This window comes from Cetorhinus maximus, chromosome 21, assembly GCF_964194155.1.
Source record: "Cetorhinus maximus chromosome 21, sCetMax3.hap1.1, whole genome shotgun sequence".
Classification (NCBI taxonomy): Eukaryota; Metazoa; Chordata; class Chondrichthyes; order Lamniformes; family Cetorhinidae; genus Cetorhinus; species Cetorhinus maximus.
The window spans coordinates 8,211,816-8,234,867 of NC_135899.1; the positions used below are offsets into that span (position 1 = coordinate 8,211,816).

The following is a 23,052-nucleotide window of genomic DNA, read 5'->3' on the forward strand; positions in this document are numbered from 1 at the left end:
TCTGTCACCTTCCTCGGCCCAAGGCATGACTCCAGTCAGTGGACAGTTTACTCCTGATATCCAATGACTCAAATTTTATGAAGACTGTTTGATGCCACACCTTGTCAAATGCTGCCTTGTTGGCAAGGTCAGTCATTTTCACCTTCCCTCTGGAATTCAACTCTGGTTGATGTTTGCACCAAGGCTGTAATGAGGTCTGGAGTTGAGTGGCCCTGTCAGAAGCCAAAGTGAGTATCAGTGAGCTGGTTATTGGTGACTTAGTGCCACTTGATAGCACTGTCAATGATATTTTCCATCACTTTGCTGACGCTTAAGAGTAGACTAAAGGAGTGGTAATTGGCTGGATTGGATTTGAATTAAGGTAGGTTTTTTTCTTGATAGTGATGAGGGATATATTGGACCATGTGGTTAGAGAGTGACAGTATATAATTCTGTATTTATGGACAATTGTGTTGCATATATGTTTGGATTTGGATTACTCAGTCAATATTTTTAAGTATTAAAGCAAAAATTGCTGAAAATACTCCACAGATCAGGCTTCATGTTCCAGGTCAATGACCTTTTCATCAGAAATTTATTCTATTATTTTTACCATCTTGGTTGCATTCACTATTTATACTTCTACATCTCCGCCACCATTGCTAAAACCCTGATTGGCATTTTCATCAACTTGAGCCTTGCTTTCTCCTCTCTTCACAAATTAAAATGTAGTGGCTGCTCTTTTATCCACCATTCCCCTTCCCTCTGGAACTCTCTCCTCAAATCTGTCCACTCTGACACTTTTCTTCATAATTTAAAATCCCTCCTAAATGGCTTCCTGTTGAAATCCTGTTCTGTATTTGCTGCTTTTCCCTAAAGTCTTTTCAAGCATCTTTGTACCAGCCAGGAATGCGATAAAGATGTAAGTGGTTGTTCTCCATTTGTGATTATTTTTACAATACCTCTTGCTTCATTTGGTCTTTCAAACATTATTGTTAATTGGTTTAAGCAAGCCTTAAGCGCTCACTAATTCTGCCCTTTTCCTCCCAGCCTCTGTAACCCTGGATACAGAAACAGCAAATCTAAGGCTTGAGGTATCTAAGGATCTGAAGAACGTGAGGTTGACACAGACAGAGAGGAATGTCGATGACCATGGAGAGAGGTTTACAGTCTGGGAATCTGTGTTGGGATCAGAGGGATTCACATCGGGCGCACACTACTGGGAAGTGGGGGTGGCGGGGAATCAGCACTGGATTCTGGGAGTAGCCAAAGAGACTGTGGACAGGAAGGGAGATATCCAACTGTTGACAGGGAATGGATTCTGGACCATTGGGAGGGCTCAGAATAAATTTCAGGCAAACTCTGACAATAAATCTGATATCTGTGTCCATAAGATTCCCAGAAAGATTGGCATTTATCTCAATTATGAGTCCGGAATAGTTTCATTTTATAGTGCAAACACAAAATCTTACCTCTACACTTTCACTGGGTGCAAATTTACAGAGAAACTTTATCCTTTCTTCAGTACGGCAGATCTTAACAAATGGCTGAGAATCTGCCCAGTTCAACATTAGTTCATTGAAAGGTCTCTGGCCTCAAGGTTTCAACAAAATACTTTCCAATTTGACAGTCAGTCAAAGGAACCTGTCAAATATGTAAATGTTAATCTTGCATTCTAAGATAAGATTTAAAATGCTGCTGGGTGATGATGACAATCATTGTGGGAATTTGCAGGAATTGACGCTGTTATACAGTACTGGCTGATTTGTCTGAACTTTAAATAATGTAAATTCAGTTTCCAGCAGTGCAGTCCACTGTTTGTGTTTTCATGTAAAATCAAAATTGGTAACAGATTAAAGGTATCGTTTTTTTAGATTCAGTGAGGGGCAGAGGTTTCACCCACTGGGCAGCAGGGGAAATGTTGAGTAGTAAGTCTGCTGCTACAGCAAAATAAATAGGTGCGGCCAATGTTAATGGGAACAGAAATCTGTTTTTAAACACTTTTTAAAAAAGTTTTTTAAACAACTGGCTTACCAAGTGTTAACATAAGTAGCAGTGAAAAGATTTGGAAAAGGGAGAGGTCTGCCACATAGCAGAAGCAGGAAATTGTCCAGTTTCAGTGGGGATTTGATGGGCGGTCTCCCTCTGATTTTCTTGCACACTATACCTCAGGACTGCTCTTTTTCAGGTGGGAATTTGGGAGAAAATCCTCTGTTCAGTTTTTATAACTGCTACAGGGTTAAATTACAAGGTATTTAAAGGTCATCCAGGAATTGCTAATGCACATGAAGAAATATCTAAATAACTCTTAAATATGGACAAGGAAGTATGTTTGCAAAGGTGGTGGGAAGGGACACTTTATTCTTCCATTTTCTCCCTGAAACAGTGACTCATGCTGGCATTTGGACCCAAGAGCAGTAGCAGCCCTCCAGTATCTCCCTCAGATGGTCATCGTTCACATGAGACTAAATAGTGAAGAGGTTAATTCTAGGCTCCTACTATTGAGCTCAAACAACTCAGCACAGACCCACACTGCCAACAGCGAGATCAGCTCACTCAGCAGAGGTGTAACATGGCAGTGGTTAGAACAAAGCTCCTTCCTTGTTGTCCGATTAATATTCTGATAATCGCTGAGGGAAAAACTCCTACAACTGTACCAGATTTTTTAAAAATTTCTAACAAATATCCCTTTAATCTCTGAAAGATATTTACAATTTAGTGCCAAATGTTTTCATCTTTTTATATTTTCCTTTATATTTCCTGTATTGGATACTTTTTTTTACAGGTTTTTATGACGGATTGTATGTATATATTATCTCAAAACTATAAGTTTACATTTTATGGTCTGAAATAGAGAACTATTTTATAACGTGCCTTCTGTGGAATTGTAACTTGAATGTGCAAGTAACAGATTAAATTGATTTTTTTATTAACACGCAGAAAGCTGTGGTTTAACATTGGGAAAGAGGATTGTATTTTAAAACCTCACCATAATTTTCAAATTATGCGCTGTATTTTTGAATGCATTGAACATTGATGCCCATGAAGGAAAGGCAAGTATCTCTTTTAAAAAGTGCCTTGTTAGAAAGGGGTAAAATAAAGGCAAGGAAAATGTTAAGGAAATCCAAATGAGAGAAAGAAAACGACGGGACCCGTGACAGATACAATTCTGCTGTCGGCGTTGTGATATTTGCAATTCCAGGGCCTGGGATGACCGCGCATGTGCCTTGCTCCACAATGCCCCCAATGAAGATGGTGGCCGCGCATGTGCCTTGCTGCATAATGCCCCCTATGAAGATGGCGGCCGCGCATGTTCTTTGCTGTATAATGCCCCCTATGAAGATGGCGGCCGCGCATGTGCCTGGCTGCACATTGCTCCCTATAAAGATGGTGGCCGCGCTTGTGACTTGCTGCATATTGCCTTCTATGAAGATGGCGGCGGGGTTGGCAGCAAACGAGCTTCTCGGCCTTTTGGCTAAGATCAAGTGTTGCAGGGGCGACACCATGGTCCTACCAAGGCAAGGTCGGGATGGAAGGGCTATAACCAATCGCAATCGAAATCCATACCGTGGGTTACCTATCACCGTCCGAGTCACGGTGAACCACAGCGAGGGAGGATCACCTATGGATCGGGGCTTCTTCACCAGGAGGATCCTGTTGAAGGCGTGCGGCTTCGAAGCTACGGAGATCTTCACCCTGCACGACTCCCGCAAAGGTGGTTATTTTGACGTGACGTTCAAGCGGGTGGCAGACTGCGTCCAGCTCCTGAGGGTGTTCGAGGAGAAGAGAGACCTGCCGGAGATGAAGATCCTGACGGCGGAGCCGCACTTTTCTCTGCCGTTGCAACGGGAACGTGTGGTGATGGTGCATGTGTACAACCCCTTCGTCCCTGTCGCCGACGTGGTCACCTTCCTCACCAGGTACTTCGATAAGGTGGGGAGCGGCACCGAGATTCGAGACGACCTGGGGATCTGGACAGGCAAACGCCTGTTTAAGGTCACGCTAAAGACCGATGGTAAGGGAGCCATTTTCCACCCTCCTTCCAGTTTCACTATCGGGGGAAACCGTGGCTACCTGGTCTACGCTGGGCAACCCAAGCATTGTCGCTCATGCGGCAAGGCTGGTCATGTGGCGGCCAACTGCAGCGCCTCCCTCTGCAAGATCTGCAAACAGGAAGGGCACCAGACAAAAGACTGCAAACAGGCCAAGTGCTGCAACCTGTGTGGCGAGGCAGGTCACCTCTACAGGACCTGCCCCAAACGCTGCCGTACTTACGCACAGGCAGCCAAAGCCGACCAGGGGGAAGCAGAAGAAATGTTTCGTGTCACTCCAACCACCAAGGCCCCCAGGGAGCTCAACGGGACAAAGGAGGACACAGAGAGAGACAAGGTGGAGAAAGAGATCGAGGCAACAGAGAGCCAACCAGCAGCACTACCCCCTGTACCTCCCAGTCCTCAGGACAGCGAATCAATGGAGGAGGAGGCAGCAGTGGAAAAGCAGCAGGGGGGGCGGACGGTGAAGAACAAGAAAAGTAAGAGGGAGCGAAGAAGAAGCAAAGGCGTTTCCCAGAGAAGCGGCAAGAGGCGTCTCCCATCCGACACGGATGACAAGGGCAGCAGCTCTTCGGATGATGAAGTGCCAGGGCGGCACCGACAGAAGAGGCGGCAAAGCTCCAGGGCGTTGGAGGACGAGACACCCGAGCTCCAGAAAATTGGAGACAACAAGGAGACCAGCGCACCCCAACTTTGCCTGCAACCTGAGGAGGCCAGTGCACCACAGCCCCTGGAATCTGGGAGCAGTGAGGCAATCATCGCACCCCAGCTCCAGGAAGCCGGGAACAGCAACACCCCAGAGGGGGTGAGTTTTGGAGAAGCTTCTCCAGCAAAGGTCATCTCAAAACCCGCTCTCTACGTGAACCTCCAGATGCCACCGGAGCAGAACACGGCCAAGGAGATCACTGCCTCCTACTGGCGGACTGCCACTTGGAGAAGGACCTGAGGGTGGGCAGGGGGGCATGGAAGCTAAATGTGCAACTGCTGACCCCAGAGAACATTGAGGAGCTCAAGAGGGATTACAAAGGTTGGAGAACCGTGAAACCCCTCTTTGAGTCCCTGACACACTGGTGGGAAGCGATCAAGGGAAGCATCAAGAGGTTTTTCATCCTCAAAGGCACCCAGAAAGCTAGAAAGGAACAGAGGGAAATGTCCCGACTCCAGAAAAAGATGCAGAATCTGCTCCGGCTGCAGTCGATGGTCGTTGTCAAGGAGGAGCTCCAAGAGGTGAAGGGCCAGCAAGCCTCGCACTTTGCCTCGGAGGCCTCCAAGATCATCTTCCGTTCCAGAGTCCACTCCGTGGAGCAGGATGAGACGTGCTCACGTTTCTTCTTCCAAAAGGTACACAGAGAGCGCTCTGTGATCAGCAGCCTGAAGGAAGAAGACGGCTCAGTAAAGTCATCACGGTCCGACATTCTGAGGATCAGCAAATCCTTTTATGCCGGATTGTATGACGTGAAGCCCACGGACAGCACGGCCTCCCAGTCCTTCCTGCCCTCTATCACGGAGGTCTTAGACCACAGTACGCGGGAGAGCCTGGACAAACCGCTAACTCCTGATGAACTGACTAAGGCCCTCGAGTCCTTCGAGAAGAGTAAAACCCCCGGAAGCGACGGCTTGCCGGCGGAGTTGTATTCGGCTCTGTGGGACTTGATCGGCCCAGACCTGCTAGGAGTGTACGAGAGTATGCTCCTGGCCGGTAGTATGTCAGAATCCATGAGGAAAGGCATCATCACCCTCATCTACAAGCACAAGGGGGAAAGGGAGGAAATTAGAAATTGGCGACCCATTTCACTGTTGAATGTGGACTATAAGATTCTGTCCAAGGTCATCGCCAACCGGGTCAAATCCGCTCTGGAATTGGTGATTCACCCTGACCAGACCTGCTCTGTGCCAGGCAGGAAGATCTCTGACAGCCTGGCGCTGCTCAGGGATACGATTGCCTATGTACAGGACAGGGGTGTGGATACCTGCCTCATCAGCTTGGATCAGGAGAAGGCCTTTGACAGAATATCGCACACCTACATGGGGGATGTGCTCTCCAAAATGGGGTTTGGGGAGGGAATTCGAAATTGGATCCAACTGCTCTACACTAACATCAGTAGCGCAGTCTCAATCAATGGGTGGGAAACAGATAGCTTTCCGATTAAATCTGGAGTCAGGCAGGGCTGTCCTCTCTCGCCTGTCCTTTTCGTGTGTTGCATAGAACCCTTTGCCGAGTCCATCAGGAAGGATCCGGGCATAAGAGGAGTGACGATCCCAGGCAGTGGAGGCACTCAGGTAAAAGCCTCCCTGTACATGGACGACGTCGCCGTCTTCTGCTCGGATCCGCTGTCGGTGCGCAGACTGATGCACATCTGCGACCAGTTCGAACTGGCCTCGGGAGCCAAGGTAAATCGTGGGAAGAGCGAGGCCATGTTCTTTGGGAACTGGGCTGACCGATCCTTTGTCCCCTTCACTGTCAGGGCTGACGGCCTGAAGGTGCTGGGGATATGGTTCGGAGGGACCGGGGCATGCGTTAGAAACTGGAAGGAGCGAGTGGCTATGGTGAAAAGGAAACTGGGCATGTGGGAGCGACGCTCCCTCTCCATTGCGGGAAAGAACCTGGTCATCAGGTGTGAGGTACTCTCGCTGTTGCTGTACGTGGCGCAGGTCTGGCCCATTCCAGACTCCTGCGCGATGGCGATCACTCGAGCCATCTTCCGCTTTATCTGGAGGTCGAAAATGGATCGTGTCCGCAGGGACGCGATGTACAAGCCTCTAGATAAAGGGGGAAAAAACGTGCCCAACATCGCCCTCATACTGATGGCCACCTTTGTGTGTGGCTGCATCAAGCGGTGCGTAGACCCTCAGTACGCAAACACCAAGTGTCACTACGTGCTGAGGTTCTACCTGTCCCCGGTGTTGCGAAGGATGGGTCTGGCCACGCTGCCGCGGAACGCTCCAAGTAGTTGGACCGTGCCGTACCACCTGTCCCTGGTGGAAAAATTTATGCAGAAAAACACCTTTGACCACAAGTCCATCAGGCAGTGGTCAGCACGTAACGTCCTAGAGGCCCTGAGGGAAAAGGAGAGGGTGGACCCTGTGGGATGGTTCCCCGAGCAGACTGTCAAAGTCATTTGGCAGAATGCCTCATCGCCAGAACTTTCCAACAAGCACCAAGACGTAGCTTGGCTGGTGGTGAGAAAGGCCCTCCCCGTCAGATCCTTCCTACACGCCAGGAGGCTCACCCCCTCTGCACGTTGCCCTCGAGGTGGCTGTGGTGGGGAAGAGACCGTTGTTCACCTCCTTGTGGATTGTGCCTTTGCAAAGAAAGTCTGGAGAGAGATGCAGTGGTTGCTGTCGAGGTTCATCCCGAGCAGTTCTGTGACACAGGACTCTGTGCTCTACGGGCTGTTCCCAGGGACACACACCGAGACAAACATCAACTGCAGCTGGAGGATCATCAACTCGGTGAAAGACGCGCTTTGGTCTGCCCGAAACTTGTTGGTCTTCCAGCACAAAGAGTTGTCCCCGACCGATTGTTGCGGACTGGCACAATCCAAAGTCCAGGACTACGTGCTGAGGGACGCACTAAAGCTTGGGGCAGCTGCCGCAAAGGCGCAATGGGGAAGGGTCGCTGTCTAAGACCTTTCTACCACAGCGCACCGAGAGACTGGGAACTGTTTAGAGCCCCTCGGGCTGTACAGATCAAAATGAAAGGCTGTAAATGATTGTAATATTGTTTGTACTGATGCACCTGGTGATACATTTTGTAAAAGTTTAACCTGGATTGTACCCTTGTAATGTTGTTTTTGAAATGGTTTTGAATGTGATTGAAGATATTTTATGAATAAAGTATATTTTTACAAAAAAAAAAGCAAACGAAGCCTATAAACTGTTGAATCTCTAAGTACTCTGTTGTGGTGAAGGCTAATCCACTTAACCCGTGAGCCTTCTTTCTCTCCCTTCTGATGCTACAAGACCAGCTGAGAGTTCCCAGTATTTTCTTATCTTTCAGAATTCCCGCATCCACAGAACTTTGAACTTGTATTAATACTGTAATTATCAAATAAAACTTGTCCTCTTTAAAAAGAAAAACACTTCCTTGGGGGCGATCAACTAACATGCATCCAGTTCAGGCTGCTAAGAATGAAGGGAGACATTTAAATGTGGGGGGTAATGCTAGAGGAGTTATCAGGCCCAAGTGTCTGCAGAGTTAATAAGGATTGGGTTTTCAGCTGGGGATAGCATTGTTACTTAAAATGATTTGTCGATCTATCCCTCAGGCCCCTTTCAACACCCAGTTTCACTGCCATCTGATCCCCGGGATATCTTCCCCCATTAGCTGCCATTCTCGTTCACTTGAGCAGCTTTCCCACCCTGGCCATTGAAATGACCCCAAGAGACTACCAGCTTCGCTCACTCTGAGACCAGGGGATGTCCAACACTTTTTTTATTCTTGCATGGGATGTGGGCTTCACTGGCAAGGCCAGCATTTGTTGCCCATCCCTATTTGCCCTTGAATTGATTGGCTTCCTAGACCATTTCAGAGTGCAGTTTAGAGTCAACTACTTGTGGGTCTCCAGTCACACATAGGTCAGGCCAAGTAAGGATGGCGGATTTCCTTCCCTAAAGTAGATTAGTGAACCAGATGCAGTTTTTACAACAATCGATGATAATCTCAGTAATCCTATGAAACTATCTTTCAATTCCAGATTTATAAACTGAATTCAAATTCCACCATGGTGGGATTTCCCTCCTCACCTCCCCCTCCCTCTTCTAAACTCCAAAAGTTTCGGGCCCAGCCTGTCCAATCTTTCATTGTAAGACCCATCCCAGGTATCAGTCAAATGAACCTTCTCTGAATTGCTTCTATTGATCTGCTCATTATTTCCAGCATTTTCTGTTTTTATTTCAGATTTGATTTGATCATTTGATGTTTTCCCCTCTATATCCCATCCTGTTCTATGAGGTCTTGTTTGTCTATCACTGCTGAAGAAGTGTTTACACACCAAATACAGATGTCACTGGGTCAATTACATTATTGTACTATGTGCATTTATTTTCCTGAAACCGGTTTAGTTACACTTTATGTGATTGAGAAAAACTGTTGTACTTTCACAGTCAACATTATCAGATTTTCCAGGTCTTTCTCCTCATCTGTTTAATTTTACTGGAACCATTTACACATTCTCTCGATGCAAAGAACAGCAAATGGCAAAAGATTGGCTGCCCTGGTAACTATATTTTAATATGTATGTTTAATCAACTGTCTTCTATACAGGGTCACATTCTGCAGTTAAATAACAAAAATTAGGATGTTCCGTGAAGGAGGGAACGTGGGGTCTGGACAAGGTGTTTAACTACAGCTCCTAGTTGTGGCCCAGGATAGGGGTTACTCAAACTGTTGCCCCTCTTCCACAGCCTTGTCCAGACCAGGGTGGCCCTGGAGATGGAGCTCATGGTGTCCTTTAATTCAAAGGAGCTCTTCCGAGATTTGTTTGCACTGCAGAGAGTGGAAGGCATAGTCGAAAAAGCAAATAATATTAAACACTTTCAAATAATATTAAACACTTTCAAATAATATTAAACAAAAACAAAAATACCTGGAAAAACTCAGCAGGTCTGGCGGCATCTGTGGAGAGGAGCACAGTTAATGTTTCGAGTCCGAATGACCCTTCAACAGAACTAAGTAAAAATAGAAGAGAGGTGAAATATAAGCTGGTTTAAGGGGAGGGTGGGACAAGTAGAGCTGGATAGAGGGTCAGTGATAGGTGATAGGTGGAGATAACCAAAAGATGTCACAGACAGAAGGACAAAGAGGTGTTGAAGATGGTGATATTATCTGAGGAATGTGCTAATTAAGGGTAAGAAGCAGGACAAGCAAGGTACAGATAGCCCTTGTGGGGTGGGGTGAAGGAATCGAAAAAGGCTAAAACAATGAATGGAAATACATTTAAAAATAATGGAAATAGGTGGGAAAAGAAAAATCTATATAAATGATTGGAAAAAAAAGGGGGGGGGATCGGAAAGGGGGTGGGGATGGAGGAGTTCATGATCTAAAATTGTTGAACTCAATATACAGTCCGGAAGGCTGTAAAGTGCCTAGTCGGAAGATGAGGTGCTGTTCCTCCAGTTTGCATTGAGCTTCACTGGAACAATGCGGCAGGCCAAGGACGGACATGTGGGCATGAGGTCAGGGTGGAGTGTTGAAATGGCCAGCGACAGGGAGGTCTGGGTAATGCTTGCGGACAGACCGAAGGTGTTCTGCAAAGCAGTCACCCAGTCTGCTTTTGGTCTCTCCAATGTAGAGGAAACCGCATTAGGAGCAACGAATGAAATTGAGGGAAGTGCAAGTGAAATGCTGCTTCACTTGAAAGGAGTGTTTGGGCCCTTGGACGGTGAGGAGAGGGAAAGTAAAGGGGCAGGTGTTGCACCTTCTGCGGTTGCATGGGAAGGTGCCGTGGGAGGAGGTTGAGGAGTAGTGGGTGATGGAGGAGTGGACCAGGGTGTCCCGGAGGGAACGATCCCTGCGGAATGCCGCCAGGGGTGGTGAAGGGACGATGTGTTTGGTGGTGGCATCATGCTGGAGTTGGTGGAAATGACGGAGGATGATCCTTTGAATGCGGAGGCTGGTGGGGTGTTAAGTGAGGACAAGGGGGACCCTATCATGTTTCTGGGATGGAGAATAAGGTGTGAGGGCGGATCCGCGGGAGATGGGCCGGACACGGTTGAGGGCCCTGTCAACCACCGTGGGTGGAAAACCTCGGTTAAGGAAGGAGGTCAGGGTAACTGTTTTTGAAAGTGGCATCATCAGAACAGATGCGACGGAGGCGAAGGAACTGAGAGAATGGGATGGAGACCTTACAGGAAGCGGGGTGTGAGGAGCTGTAGTCGAGGTAGCTGTGGGAGTCAGTAGGCTTGTAATGGATATTGGTGGACAGTCTATCACCAGAAAATGAGACAGAGAGGTCAAGGAAGGGAAGTGTCAGAGATGGACCATGTGAAAATGATGGAGGGATGGAAATTGGAAGCAAAATTAATAAATTTTTCCAGGTCCAGACGAGAGCGTGAAGCAGCACCGAAGTAATCATTTATGTACCGGAGAAAGAGTTGTGGGAGGGGGCCGGAGTAGGACTGGAACAAGGAATGTTCCACATACCCCATAAAGAGACAGGATTAGCTGGGGCCCATGCGGGTACCCATAGCCACACCTTTTATTTGGAGGAAGTGAGAGGAGTTTAAGGAGAAATTGTTCAGTGTGAGAACAAGTTCAGCCAGACGGAGGAGAGTAGTGGTGGATGGGGATTGTTCGGGAGTAAACAATTAATATTAAAGTTCACCAGTTTCCTATAGTTATTTTTTATTATTGTTACTCAATAAAGGGGCACCTTTTATTTGTTTTTTTTTTCCTTTTGATGTGTCTCCCTATAGTTTCATTAAGAAAAGACAATTTGAAGGTGCAGCTCAACAGATTTACTCACCTGTCTTTCATTGTCACTGTTCTGCTGAAGGGTCATGAGGACTCGAAACGTCAACTCTTTTCTTCTCCGCCGATGCTACCAGACCTGCTGAGTTTTTCCAGGTAATTCTGTTTTTGTTATGTCTTTCACTGTCCCGGTTCCGCCCAGTTACGAACTGCCCGAGGATGAGCCGGGACAAATTCCCATCAGGAAGTTCTGGATAAGGAGGTTCCCGGGGAGATGGGAAGCGGCTGCTCAAAATGCTGACCAAGTTAGTGGGTTCAGGAATATCTCACCTCACAGGGAGTTGGGTGGGAATCACTGGGTTAAAGGGTTCACTTTAGGATTTTTCCCCGGGAATCGGTGAGTGTTTAGACCCGCTGCCGTGTCCCATCCTATCGGCCCTTGAGGGCAGTTCGTGGGGGGAGAAGCTTCAGATTTTCCCTGAGCCGGGGGAGCGGGCGGCCGCCCCGTTCAGGATAGGGAGAAGGGGCTTCTGTAGGGGCTGTGAGTTGGGAATCGTTACCTCCTCTGTCCTTCCTGACCCAACACTGGGATTTAAATGTTCACAGCAGCGACTTTCTAACTCTAACGTGCTGCAATTTTCTCCTGCTGGGCTTGGATTGAGTGCAACAGGAAGTGAGATTTTCTCTTCAATGAGTTGCGACACCACATTCCTGAGCAGACGTAGAATTTCTGGAACACGGGGCGACAAACAGGACAGAATTTGCTTGAGAAATCCTGTTCTACCAGTTTCTCCTGCTTGTGTTCCCACTTGTTTGATCCAGTGTTGATCCGATGTAATCGTTTCTTCACGTACTCTCTCTCTCTCTCTCCTACATTGGTCGGTGGTTTGCGGGCACTAATGGCTCAGCCCTCATTGCCCTTGGGGAGATGGTGGTTAGCCGCCGCCTTGAGCCGCTGCAGTCCATGTGGTGGGGCAGTTTTCTCTTGAAAAGAGTGACAGATGATTTGGAAGAAGTCTTTGAAATTATGATTACTGTGGTTGAATAGAAAGAGTTAGGATGTAGCGGCATCCAAAACTAGTGTGTCAATATTTATAAGAGCATTGTCAAGATAATAGCTGGTTGTGGACTCCAGTATTAGTTACTATACGATACTCTATATTATACATGGGATCATCTGACCTGGGAGTTGAAGGTCAGATAGCATATGTTAGAGCCTGTCTTGATGGAGTTCAGACACTGCAGATATGTGTTCATGTTAGGAAATTATGTAATCAATAAAGTTAGCTCAGTTACAATGTCTGCAGCCTATGTGCATCATTAAAACAAGAAACAAGACATGGTGTCAGAAGTAAACTAAACACACCAGTGGAGGTTCTGAAACCACTGACAGAGCTCAGTTTAGAGGGCAATCTCGCCAAAAACTAGAGGATGTTCTGACAGCGATTCGAGCTGTACCTCACAGCGGGAGGCAGTGATAAAAAAGACCCTTGGGTACAATCTTCCATCTTTCTTCATGTGGCAGGGGAAGGAACCCTAGAAGTCTATAACAGATTCACATTTGAACGTGATGAGAAACAAAATTACTTGAAAGAAATAATGGGATATTTTGAAGCCTACTGCAGTCCTAAGAAAAACATCATGTATGAAAGATGCAGATATTTTTATGTGCACACAAGGCATTGACAACATTGGTCAGTATGTAACTGAGCTGAGAAAATGAGCTAAATCATGTGAATTTGGAGAGATGGAAGAATCACTCAAGCAAGATAGAATAATTTGCAGGATTGCAAATGACTCTCTGAGGGAATGGCTTTTGAGAGAATTTGTTCTCACGCTGGGGAAAGCAATAAATATCTGCAGAGCGGCAGAGACAACGAAATTCGAGATTAAACAGATGACAGAAGATGATAAGCCACACACAATCAAGCAGTTAGATGCAGTTAAACAGAAACAGCCCCGGGAAGGAACACATAGACAGTCTGAAGGTAAAAAGAACAAAACTGCTGTTGAAACATTTACATGCAGCCAGTGCAGAACAAAACACTTATGACATAGCTGTCCAGCATAAGGAAAGCAGTGCAAGAACTGTGATAAACTAAATCACTTCATTAAGATATGTAAATCGAAGAAAGTGCACAGAATTGCAGATGATGACACTGAAACTAAACTTTTTGTTGGTGCAGTAACAATAAATGCCAAAGAGGACGAATGAAAGGTTAACTTAAAAATTGCCAACACGATGGTGAATTTCAAGCTTGACACAGGTGCACAAGCAAATGTCATTCCCATAAGCTTGTATTGTAAGATAAGCAAGGAAAAACAGCTAACTAACACAAAAGTGAAGCTGTCTACTTATACAGACAAAAAAATTGCTGTAGAAGGCAAGTGCATACTTAGTGAATTACAAAAAACAGTCTCAAGCACTTCCATTCATAGTGTGAAAACTAATGCAAAACCCATTCTTGGAATCAAAGCTTGTGAAAATCCGAAGCTAATCAAGAGAATATGACTGTCACCATTGATGACATCCTGAGCAAGTATAAAGATGTGTTCCAGGGGATTGGCTACCTAAAAGGAGAACACACCATCAAGATTGACAAACCTGTGACACCCAAAATATACCCGCCCGGGAAAATACCAGTGTTATGACACAACAGGTGGTAAAGGCTGAGTTATTTAAAATCCCAGAGGGAAACTTTAAACTATAACCTATATTTTCAATTGGTATGTTTTGAGTTGCAGCTCTGAATTCAGGAATAAGACTGCCAAGTCTCGAGAGGTTTTTATATCAAACTAAATGAAACATTTATTAATTTACAACAAATTAAACACATACACATGGCTACAAATTACTACTAACATAGCTTTTTAACAAATTCCCAAATTAATCTCCACTAAGGCAACAAGAGCTCCACCAAGGCAACAATAGACTTAAACAGACACCAAGCAAAGTATTTTCACTGTACAAATTCAAAATGAGGTTCCTTTCAGTTTGGTTCCTTTGCAGAAGGTGGTAGGCTTACAGCTGCTTAGATATTACATGCCTCTGACCTGCACTACAAACTCCTTTCTGTGAAACCCAGCCTTTCTCTTCGAATATAAATTCTTATCATATTGCCAGGCCCTCTGAACCCCTTTCAAAGTACCAATTTTATTAGTAATGTAATCATTGCTTGATGTATCCTAGCTAGGTGCAAGATTTCACTCCCATTCTTGAATGGTTTATTCAACAAAATGCAAATGCACCCTTTACCTTACTGTTTACGTCTCAAAACTACTATACATCAAAGCAGCCAGACTAGCTGGCTTTAATCCAATTAACACACACACACAGCCTTAAACCTCTATTTAAAAAAATAATTACCAATAACATTATATACATTAATATCTCTTCATGGCAACCAGTAATGCTGAGAGACTGACTGAGAGCAGAGTTGGACAGAATGGAGAAACTTCACACCATCAAGAAAATTGAAGAACTGACAAAGTGGGTTAATCCAATTGCAATTGTAGAAAAATCAGATGGGAATCTGCAACTCTGTCAGGATTCCAGAGACCTAAACCAGGCAGTACAAAGAGAGCACTACCAGCTGCCCACAGTAGGAGAGATCACGTGTAAGCTAGCTGATGCTAAATACTATTCAGTCTTAGATGCAAGTTCAGATTTCTGACCGATCAAGCTGGATGAACTCAGCTCCTATCTCTGTACCTTCAACACACCATACGGGTGATACAGGGTTTTACGCTTACCTTTTGATATTATTTCAGCTCCAGAGGTGTTCCACAGAATAGTGAAGCAGCTGTTAGAGGGTGTGGAAACCTATATTGACGATGTGCTGGCCTGGAGAGCCTCACGTGAAGAACACAGCCACAGACTGAGGCAGGTGCTGGCCAGAGCTAGAGAAAGGAACCTCAAGTTGAAGAAGGAAAAGTGCAAAATAGGTCTCCATGAAATCAAGTACTTGGGACATGTGCTAACAAGTGGAGGACTGAAACCAAACCAGAGTAAAATCAAAGCAGTCATGAACATGCCACCTCCAGAATGTAAGAAAGACTTGGAGAAGTTTTTGGGAATGGTGACCTATCTTGGGAAATTCATTCCGAACATGTCAGACTTGACAGCACCGCACAGAAAACTCCTACAAAATGATGTGGAATGGCACTGGGAACAAAATCACCAGGAAGTTTTGACCAGTCTGAAGAGAACACTGAAGCAGCCACCAGTGTTAAAATATTATGATGTCAGTCAATCAGTCTAGTTCTCAGTGGATGCTTCAAAGACTGGCCTGGGAGCTGTCCTCTTGCAAAATGAGGCACCAATGGCATATGCTTTAAAGACAATGACAGAAACACAGCAGCGATATGCCCAAATAGAGAAAGAAATACTCACAATTGTGTTTGGCCTAGAATGTTTCCACCAGTTTGTCTATGGCAAAGACGTGGAGGCAGAGTCTAATCATAAGCCTTTGGAAGCTATACTTAAAAAGCCCCTGAACTGTGCACCACCAAGAATCCAAAGATTACTAGTGCATCCGCAGAAGTACCAGTTCAGAGTTAAATACAAACCGGGCAAGGAAATGTACTGACTTTTAAAAAATTATTCATTCACGGGATGTGGGCTTCACTGGCTGGGCCAGCATTTATTCCCCATCCCTAGTTGCCCACGAGAAGGTGGTGGTGAGCTGCCTTCTTGAACCACTGCAGTTTATGTGGTGTAAGTACACCCATGGTGCTGTTAGGGAGTTTCAGAATTTTGACCCAGCGACAGTGAAGGAATAGCGATATATTTCCAAGCTGGCCCACTCATCGGAGTGGAGCCCCTTCTGCTGTACAAGAGTACTGGAACTTTTGTGTCGAACTTCATGCAGCAGAAGGAATACTTTTCAAGGGAGAAAAAAATCATAATTCCTGCAACACTGAGGAAAGAAATGCTGCAGCGCATACATGAAAGTCACATCAGCATAGAAACATGCAGGAGAAGAGCTTGAGATATAATGTATTGGCCTGGAATGGGAGCACAAATCGGAGAAATGGTGACTGCATGTGCAGTATGCCAAAAGAACAGTAAATTGCAACAAAAAGAACCACTTCAACCACAGTATTCCAGAGAGGCCCTGGCAAAAACTTGGAGTGGACTTATTCACATTTGACAACAGTGAGTACCTACTGGCGTGTACTAGATTATTACTCAAAGGTTTTTGGCATCTTTGCTGCTGAGAAATGATAGTAAGAGCATCACTGTAATAAATTATATAAAATCAATTTTTGCTTGCCACGGCATACTTGAAATGCTCATCTAGGATAACGGTCCACAATTCTCAGGCGCTGAATTTCACAAATTTGTACAGGATTGGGAGTTTTGCCACGCTCTGTCAAGTCCCAAATATCCACAATCCCAACAGAATGGTGGAATGTACCATGCAGACCTTAAAACACCTGTTGAAGAAGACAAAGTTGGATTGAAGAGACCCCAAAACAAAAACAGAATTACCTGGAAAAACTCAGGTCTGGCAGCATCGGTGGAGAAGAAATCAGTTGACGTTTCGAGTCCTCACAACCCTTCGGCAGAACTGAAGTATAGTTAGGAGAGAGGTTAAATATAAGCTGGTCTAAGGTGGGGGGCGGGGGGAGAGAGAAGTTGAGGGTGGGGTGGTTGTGGGGATAAGCAAGCAGTGATAGGAGAAGATAATCAAAAGATGTCACAGACAAAAGGATCAAAGAGGTGTTGAAGGTGGTGATATTATCTAAGAAAAGTGCTAATTAAGAATGGAAGGCAGGATACTCAAGGTACAGCTCTAGTGGGGATGGGGTGGAAAGACTAACAAAGTTTTAGTTTTAGATTTAAAAATAATGGAAATAGGTGGGAAAAGAAGAATCTATATAAATTATTGAAAAAAAAGGGGGAGGGGGAAGAAACGGGGTGGGGATGGGGGGAGGGGGAGTTTAAGATCTAAAGTTGTTGAATTCAATATTCAGCCCGGAAGGCTGTAAAGTGCCTAGTCGGAAGATGAGGTGCTGTTCCTCCAGTTTGCGTTGGGCTTCACTGGAACAATGCAGCAATCCAAGGACAGACATGTGGGCAAGAGAACAGGGTGGAGTGTTAAAATGGCAAGCGACAGGGAGGTTTGGGTCTTTCTTGTGGACAGACCGCAGGTGTTCTGCAAAGCGGTCACCCAGTTTGCGTTTGGTCTCTCCAATGTAGAGGAGACCGCATTGGGAGCAACGAATGCAGTAGACTGCAGTAGGATGGCAAAATTGTCGTATGAGGAGAGATTGGGCTGATCAGGCCAGTATTCATTGGAGTTTAGAAAAATGAGACGGCATTTCATTGAAACTTATAAAATTCTGACAGGGCTGGACAGACTAGATGCAGGGACGATGTTTCCTCTGGCTGGGGAATCTAGAACAAGGGGCAACAATCTCAGGATACAGGGTAGACCATTTAAGGCTGAGATGAGGAGAAACTTCTTCACTCAGAGGGTGGTGAACCTGTGCAATTCTCTATCACAGAGCACTGTGGAGGCCTAGTCACTGAATATATTTAAGAAGGAAATAGATTTATAGACTCTAAAGACATCAAGGGGTATGGGTAAAGAGCGAGAGTATGGCGTTGAGAAAGGATCAGCCAGCGGAGCAGGTTTGAAGGACCGAATGATCTACTTCTGCTTATATTTTTCAGCGTTTTTATGTTTCTATGACCTAATCGTGGGAGAGACAGTGTGGACTCAGCAGGAAGGGATCTGAAATCCTGCTGTTGTCACAGGAATCACAGGAGAACCAAGGTCTTACATAGTGTTGACTCCAAGTGGAGAAACCAAAAATTCTTACGGAAAAAAGTTGAAACACAACCCTGCTGTGAAACAGAAAGTGTAACCGAAGATCAAAAACCAGAATGCACCAATGAAGCAACAGCTAACAAAGCCTGAGAGTCCTGAAAACTATCCAAGGGGTGATAGTGACACAGAGCTGGAGAAGACCCCTTGTCCTTAAAAATCACTTCTGTCACCATTCAGAACATCTAGTGGAAGAATTATGAAAAAACCTCAGAGATACAGAGGTGAGTAAAAGACAAAATAAACTGATCAAAACAGCGTGAAAAAGAATAGATAAGAGACTTTGTGTACTTGAGTTGCATGAACTTTTTTTTAAAAAGGGAAATGTCATGATAATAGCTGATTATGGTTGTGGACTCCAGTATTAGATACTATATGATACTGTGTACTATATACGGGGTCACCTGACCTGTGGGTTGAAGGTCAGATAGCACATGCTGGAGCCTGTCTTGATAGAGTTCAGACACTGCAGATATGTGTTCATGTTAGGAAATTATGTTATCAAAAAAGTTAGCTCTGCTACAATGTCAATGGCCTGTGTTTAAAAAAAAAGGACAATCATTACCATCTAATAAGGAATTGAGGAGAAAATCATTCACTCAGAGATTAGTGAGCATGCGGAATTAAGTACCACATGCTGGTTGAGGTGAATTGCTAGATACATTTAAGGGGATGTTAGATAAATACATAAAGGAAAACGAATCGAAGGATATGTTTGGGTGAGATGAAGTAGAGCGGGAGGAGGCTTGTGTGAATCATGAACACTGGTATAGCTTGCTTGGGCTGAATGACCTGATTCTCTGCTGTAAATTCTGTCCAGTAACAAGATGACATCACAAGGTCGGAACAACAATTGACATTGTAGCTGAGCTAACTTTTTTGATAACATAATTTCCTAACATGAACACAGCAGCAGACATGGAAGAAATCAGGTGCAGGAGCAGGGACTGCCACTTACTTGGAGAGGGAATTGCAGAGTTCTGGGGTGCTACAGCGTTTGGAAGAAAAAGTGGAAATAAAATACATCAAACAATTACACCACAAGAAAGCTGTGAGCTGATTGGCTGGTGAGTATTGCTGTTTGCCCTCCCTTCAAAGTTAGGGAGTGAGTCTAAGCAGCTTGGAGATTAAAAACATTAAAAATTTAAGTAAAACATTCAATTAACTTCCCTATATTTAAGTGATGCTAACCGAAGGAAAGTGAGTAGCTGGTGAGTCTTTTTTTAAATTTTTAGTAGTAAGGTTTATTGATATTAGTACAATTTATTATTAGTAGTGGAAGGTTTATTGATGGATAGGTTTGTTAGTTGGAAGGTTTATTATGTAATAGATAGAGGGATGGCAGGGCTGCATTGACCTCTAAAATGTGCCATGTGGGAAGACCAGGATGCTTCCTGTGTCCTGGGTTGTTATATGTACGGAAAGTTTCATCAGTTGCAGAAGTTCAAGCTCCAGGTTTCCGAGCTTGAATAGCAGCTGACTGACATCACTGTGGTGCATTTGCGAAGTTGAGAGCTTCATGGACAGCATGCTTAAGAGTATGTACGGAGAGAGGGAATGGGTGGCCACCCCCACTCTCCAACCACTAATCAATGTTTGTTTTTTTTTTAATTATTCTTTCATGGGATGTGACCATCACTGGCTAGATTAGCATTTATTGCCCATGCCTAATTGCCCTTGAGAAGGTGGTGGTGAGGGACCTGAGTGTATATGTGCATAAGTCATTGAAGTTGGCAAGACAGGTTGAGAGCATGGTTAATAAAGCATACAGTATCCTAGGCTTTATCAATAGAGGCACAGAGTAAAAAAGCAAGGAGGTCATATTAAACTTCTATAGTACACTTGTATATTCACTGAAAAATCCTGTTGGGCCATCGTGGGAGTGTGTTTAGTATTGACCAATTTCAGCATTTGTCCTTGTTACAGCAATGTTAGATCAGTATGAGACCAGGAGAGAGGCAGCAACAGCAGCTTCCAATGACCTTCTTATACCTCTCTCTCATTTTAACAATTTTCCTATGTTACTATAACAAGTGGAGGGGGATTGTGGCTGAACCAAATTAAGGAGGGACAAGAGGAAAACTTGAACCTCACAAAGCTGAGGAAATAAGTTGTAACTCCCCTGCAAAACTGTATTAACATGGATGCACCCTCTTGTTCTCCACTCAACCTCAGCAGCAGTGGCACTACCGAGGCTACAGAGCTGCCGGCCTCTGATTGGGCCAGTCTGCTGTCCTTAATTGGATAGCGGACCTAGTGATGACCAATTAAGAGAATGCTGCTGCTGAAATTGCCATCATGGTCATGCTGGCCGCCCATGGGAGCTTAGGATCCGGATTCGGTCTAGGTATTGAGCAGGAGTCAAAAGAATATGTTTCTTGAGGAATCTTTTTGAGACTTTGTCAAGGGCTACTTTTTGATTTTGTGGGGGCTACTTTTGGATTTAATGGGGCTCTTTTTTCATTATCGCTAACCCCTTTATTAAGTGATGCAGTAGGGTAGTAACATTCCTTCCAGATTTGTGTTGAATTTTTTTTTTAGTTTCTGAGCAAGTTTTCCGATCAAGCGCTGGGAAAAGTGAGATGTAATAAGTTTTAAGCAAGTGAAAGGAGGGAGGGTGGATAAAGAATGAAAGGGAAGATCTGTGATCGGGTTGAAGACATGAGAGATTAAATAACAGAAGTGTTAATGTGCAAGGCCAAAAGGAGTAGCAATGGGGCAAGTAAAGAAACAAGAAATGTTAAGAATGTTTATAGACGAAGTGTGAATGACAGAATGATGGTCTGTTGCTGTCTATCCAAAAGCAAAAAACAAACTGGAGTAAAATTGAAACTTGCATAGGCAAAGAAAACAAAAAGGTGCAAAGCTTCTGGTCTGAGATTGTTGAACACAGCATTTGAGTGCAGAAGGCTGTAAAAATGCCTAACCAAAAGATGTGTTTTCTTCCTTCTGGTTTCTGTCATGGGATTTGTGCATAGCCGGCAAGGCCAACATTTGTTGCCCATCCCGAGTTGCTCCTGAGGAGGTGAAGGTGAGCCTTGAGCTTAAGTTGAGCTTCACTGGAACACTGCAGGAGGCCAAGGATGGAGACATCGACATTAGATCAAGGTAGAGAATCAAAATGAGCAGAGTCAAGGCAGAGGTGGATAGATTCTTGGAAAGCTCAGGGGTGATAGGGTATCAGCGATAGGTAGGATGCATATTTCAGGCTACTATTAGATCTGCCATGATCTTATTAAATGGCGGAGCAGGCTCAAGGGGCTGAATGGCCTACTCCTGCTCCTTGTTCGTATGACAGGCGGCTGGAAGATCTGGGTCATGGTTGCATATTGAACGGAGGTGTCCTGTAATGCAATCACCCAAACTGCATTTGGTGTTCCCAATGCAGAACAGACTGCATTATGAGCAGTGAATACATTATACTGAATTGAAAGAAGTGCAAGTAAATCTCTGTTTCAACTGGAAGGGTGGTTTAGGGCCTTGGATGGTGAGGAGATAGGAGGTGAAAGGGCAGATGTTGCATTTCCTGCACTTGGCTGGAAAGGTGCTGTGATAAGAGGAGGGAATGTTGGAGGTGATTGAGGAGTGGACCAGGGAGTGGCAAAGCGACTGAAACTGGGGCAGGGGGAAGATGTGTTTGGTGGTGGCATCGCACTGGGGAGGATGATCCATTAAGCATGGAGGGTGGTGGGGTGGAGGAGGATGAGGACAAGGGGAACCTTTTGAGATAGAGAAACTGGGAGAATGGAATGGAATCTTTACAGGAAACTGGGCGTGAGGAAGTGTAGGCAAGGTTATGAGGGACATCTGTCACATCTGTTTTGGTAATGTAACCTTCCGTACCAGCACTATTTATATAGCTTCTTTTGTCCTCAACCAAGGTTCCCCCCACCCACATGGTTGACCCTCTTCCTGCAGATTAAGACAGTTTTATCCACTGTCACACTCCTGGATCTATTTTCTGCAGTATTTGGAAATTATCTTAATGAGGAATGTTCTGACTTTTCTTAGACATAAATGAAGTTTGTAAATTGTATAACTTTTTCATTAGAACATTTAGAAAAAATAAACTCACTCAAAAACATGGACAAGCCACAAGTTCAATATGTCAGCCTTGAGCCTGTGCTGTTAGATACTGTCGCATGAACACTTAAAGTATTTGTCTGAAATTCCACACTCCATTTTTTTTCTCGAAGTGTTAACTGACTTCCTTTAAATGACTCCCTTTCAGTTAAAAATAGCAGAGAATGGAATTGGAAGAATGTGCTGATACACTTAATTTCAGTGTTGTGGTTATGCATCTTTAAACATTGTAACTGTGGATTCTCTTCTCAGGTGAAACACTTTAATCAGTTCTTTCTAATGATGAAAGGAAGATGCTTCATTATTGTGTTCCTACTGACTTTTCGTACTGTAATGTTGGGTAAGTAATGAATCGTCAATGCAGATCTTACTGCCACCTTGTTGTGAACCAAGTTGTACCTTCACCTGCTGAGCTAATTTATCGTACAAATTGTCTCAAACAGGAAATAAGAACCCACCTATCCCTTTTCCTATGTATCCTCTAATCTATTCCCTGATTAAGTAATGCCACAATTTTAAAATTCTTATCCTTGTTTTCAAATCCCTCTATGGGCTTGCCCCACCCTAGCTCTGTAATCTACTTCAGCCCCACAACCCACCAAATTAATCTGTGGATCTTTAATCCTGGCCTTTGAGCATGCCTGATTTTAATTTCTCTACTATTGGTGACTGTGCTTTCAGCTGCCTTGGT

At 44.8% G+C, this 23,052-nt stretch overlaps 2 protein-coding genes and 1 long non-coding RNA gene across 3 annotated transcripts in view; 2 read left to right on the forward strand and 1 right to left on the reverse strand.

Annotated features, from left to right (window-relative positions):
- LOC144695628 (butyrophilin subfamily 3 member A3-like) overlaps window positions 1-23,052 on the reverse strand; it is a 267,537-nt gene that overhangs the window by 234,051 nt on the left and 10,434 nt on the right. The window lies entirely within an intron of this gene.
- The window catches only part of LOC144695502 (butyrophilin subfamily 3 member A1-like), a 67,164-nt gene that overhangs the window by 26,272 nt on the left and 17,840 nt on the right, over window positions 1-23,052 (forward strand). The window contains 3 exon segments of the mRNA XM_078566378.1: window positions 1,030-1,552; window positions 11,645-11,747; window positions 22,614-22,701. Of these exon segments, the coding sequence (XP_078422504.1) occupies window positions 1,030-1,552; window positions 11,645-11,747; window positions 22,614-22,701 (714 nt within the window).
- On the forward strand, window positions 13,278-19,127 carry LOC144695646 (uncharacterized). The gene is made up of 3 exons (XR_013579984.1): window positions 13,278-13,430; window positions 18,125-18,502; window positions 19,099-19,127. It is a non-coding gene; the product is annotated as an uncharacterized LOC144695646 (long non-coding RNA).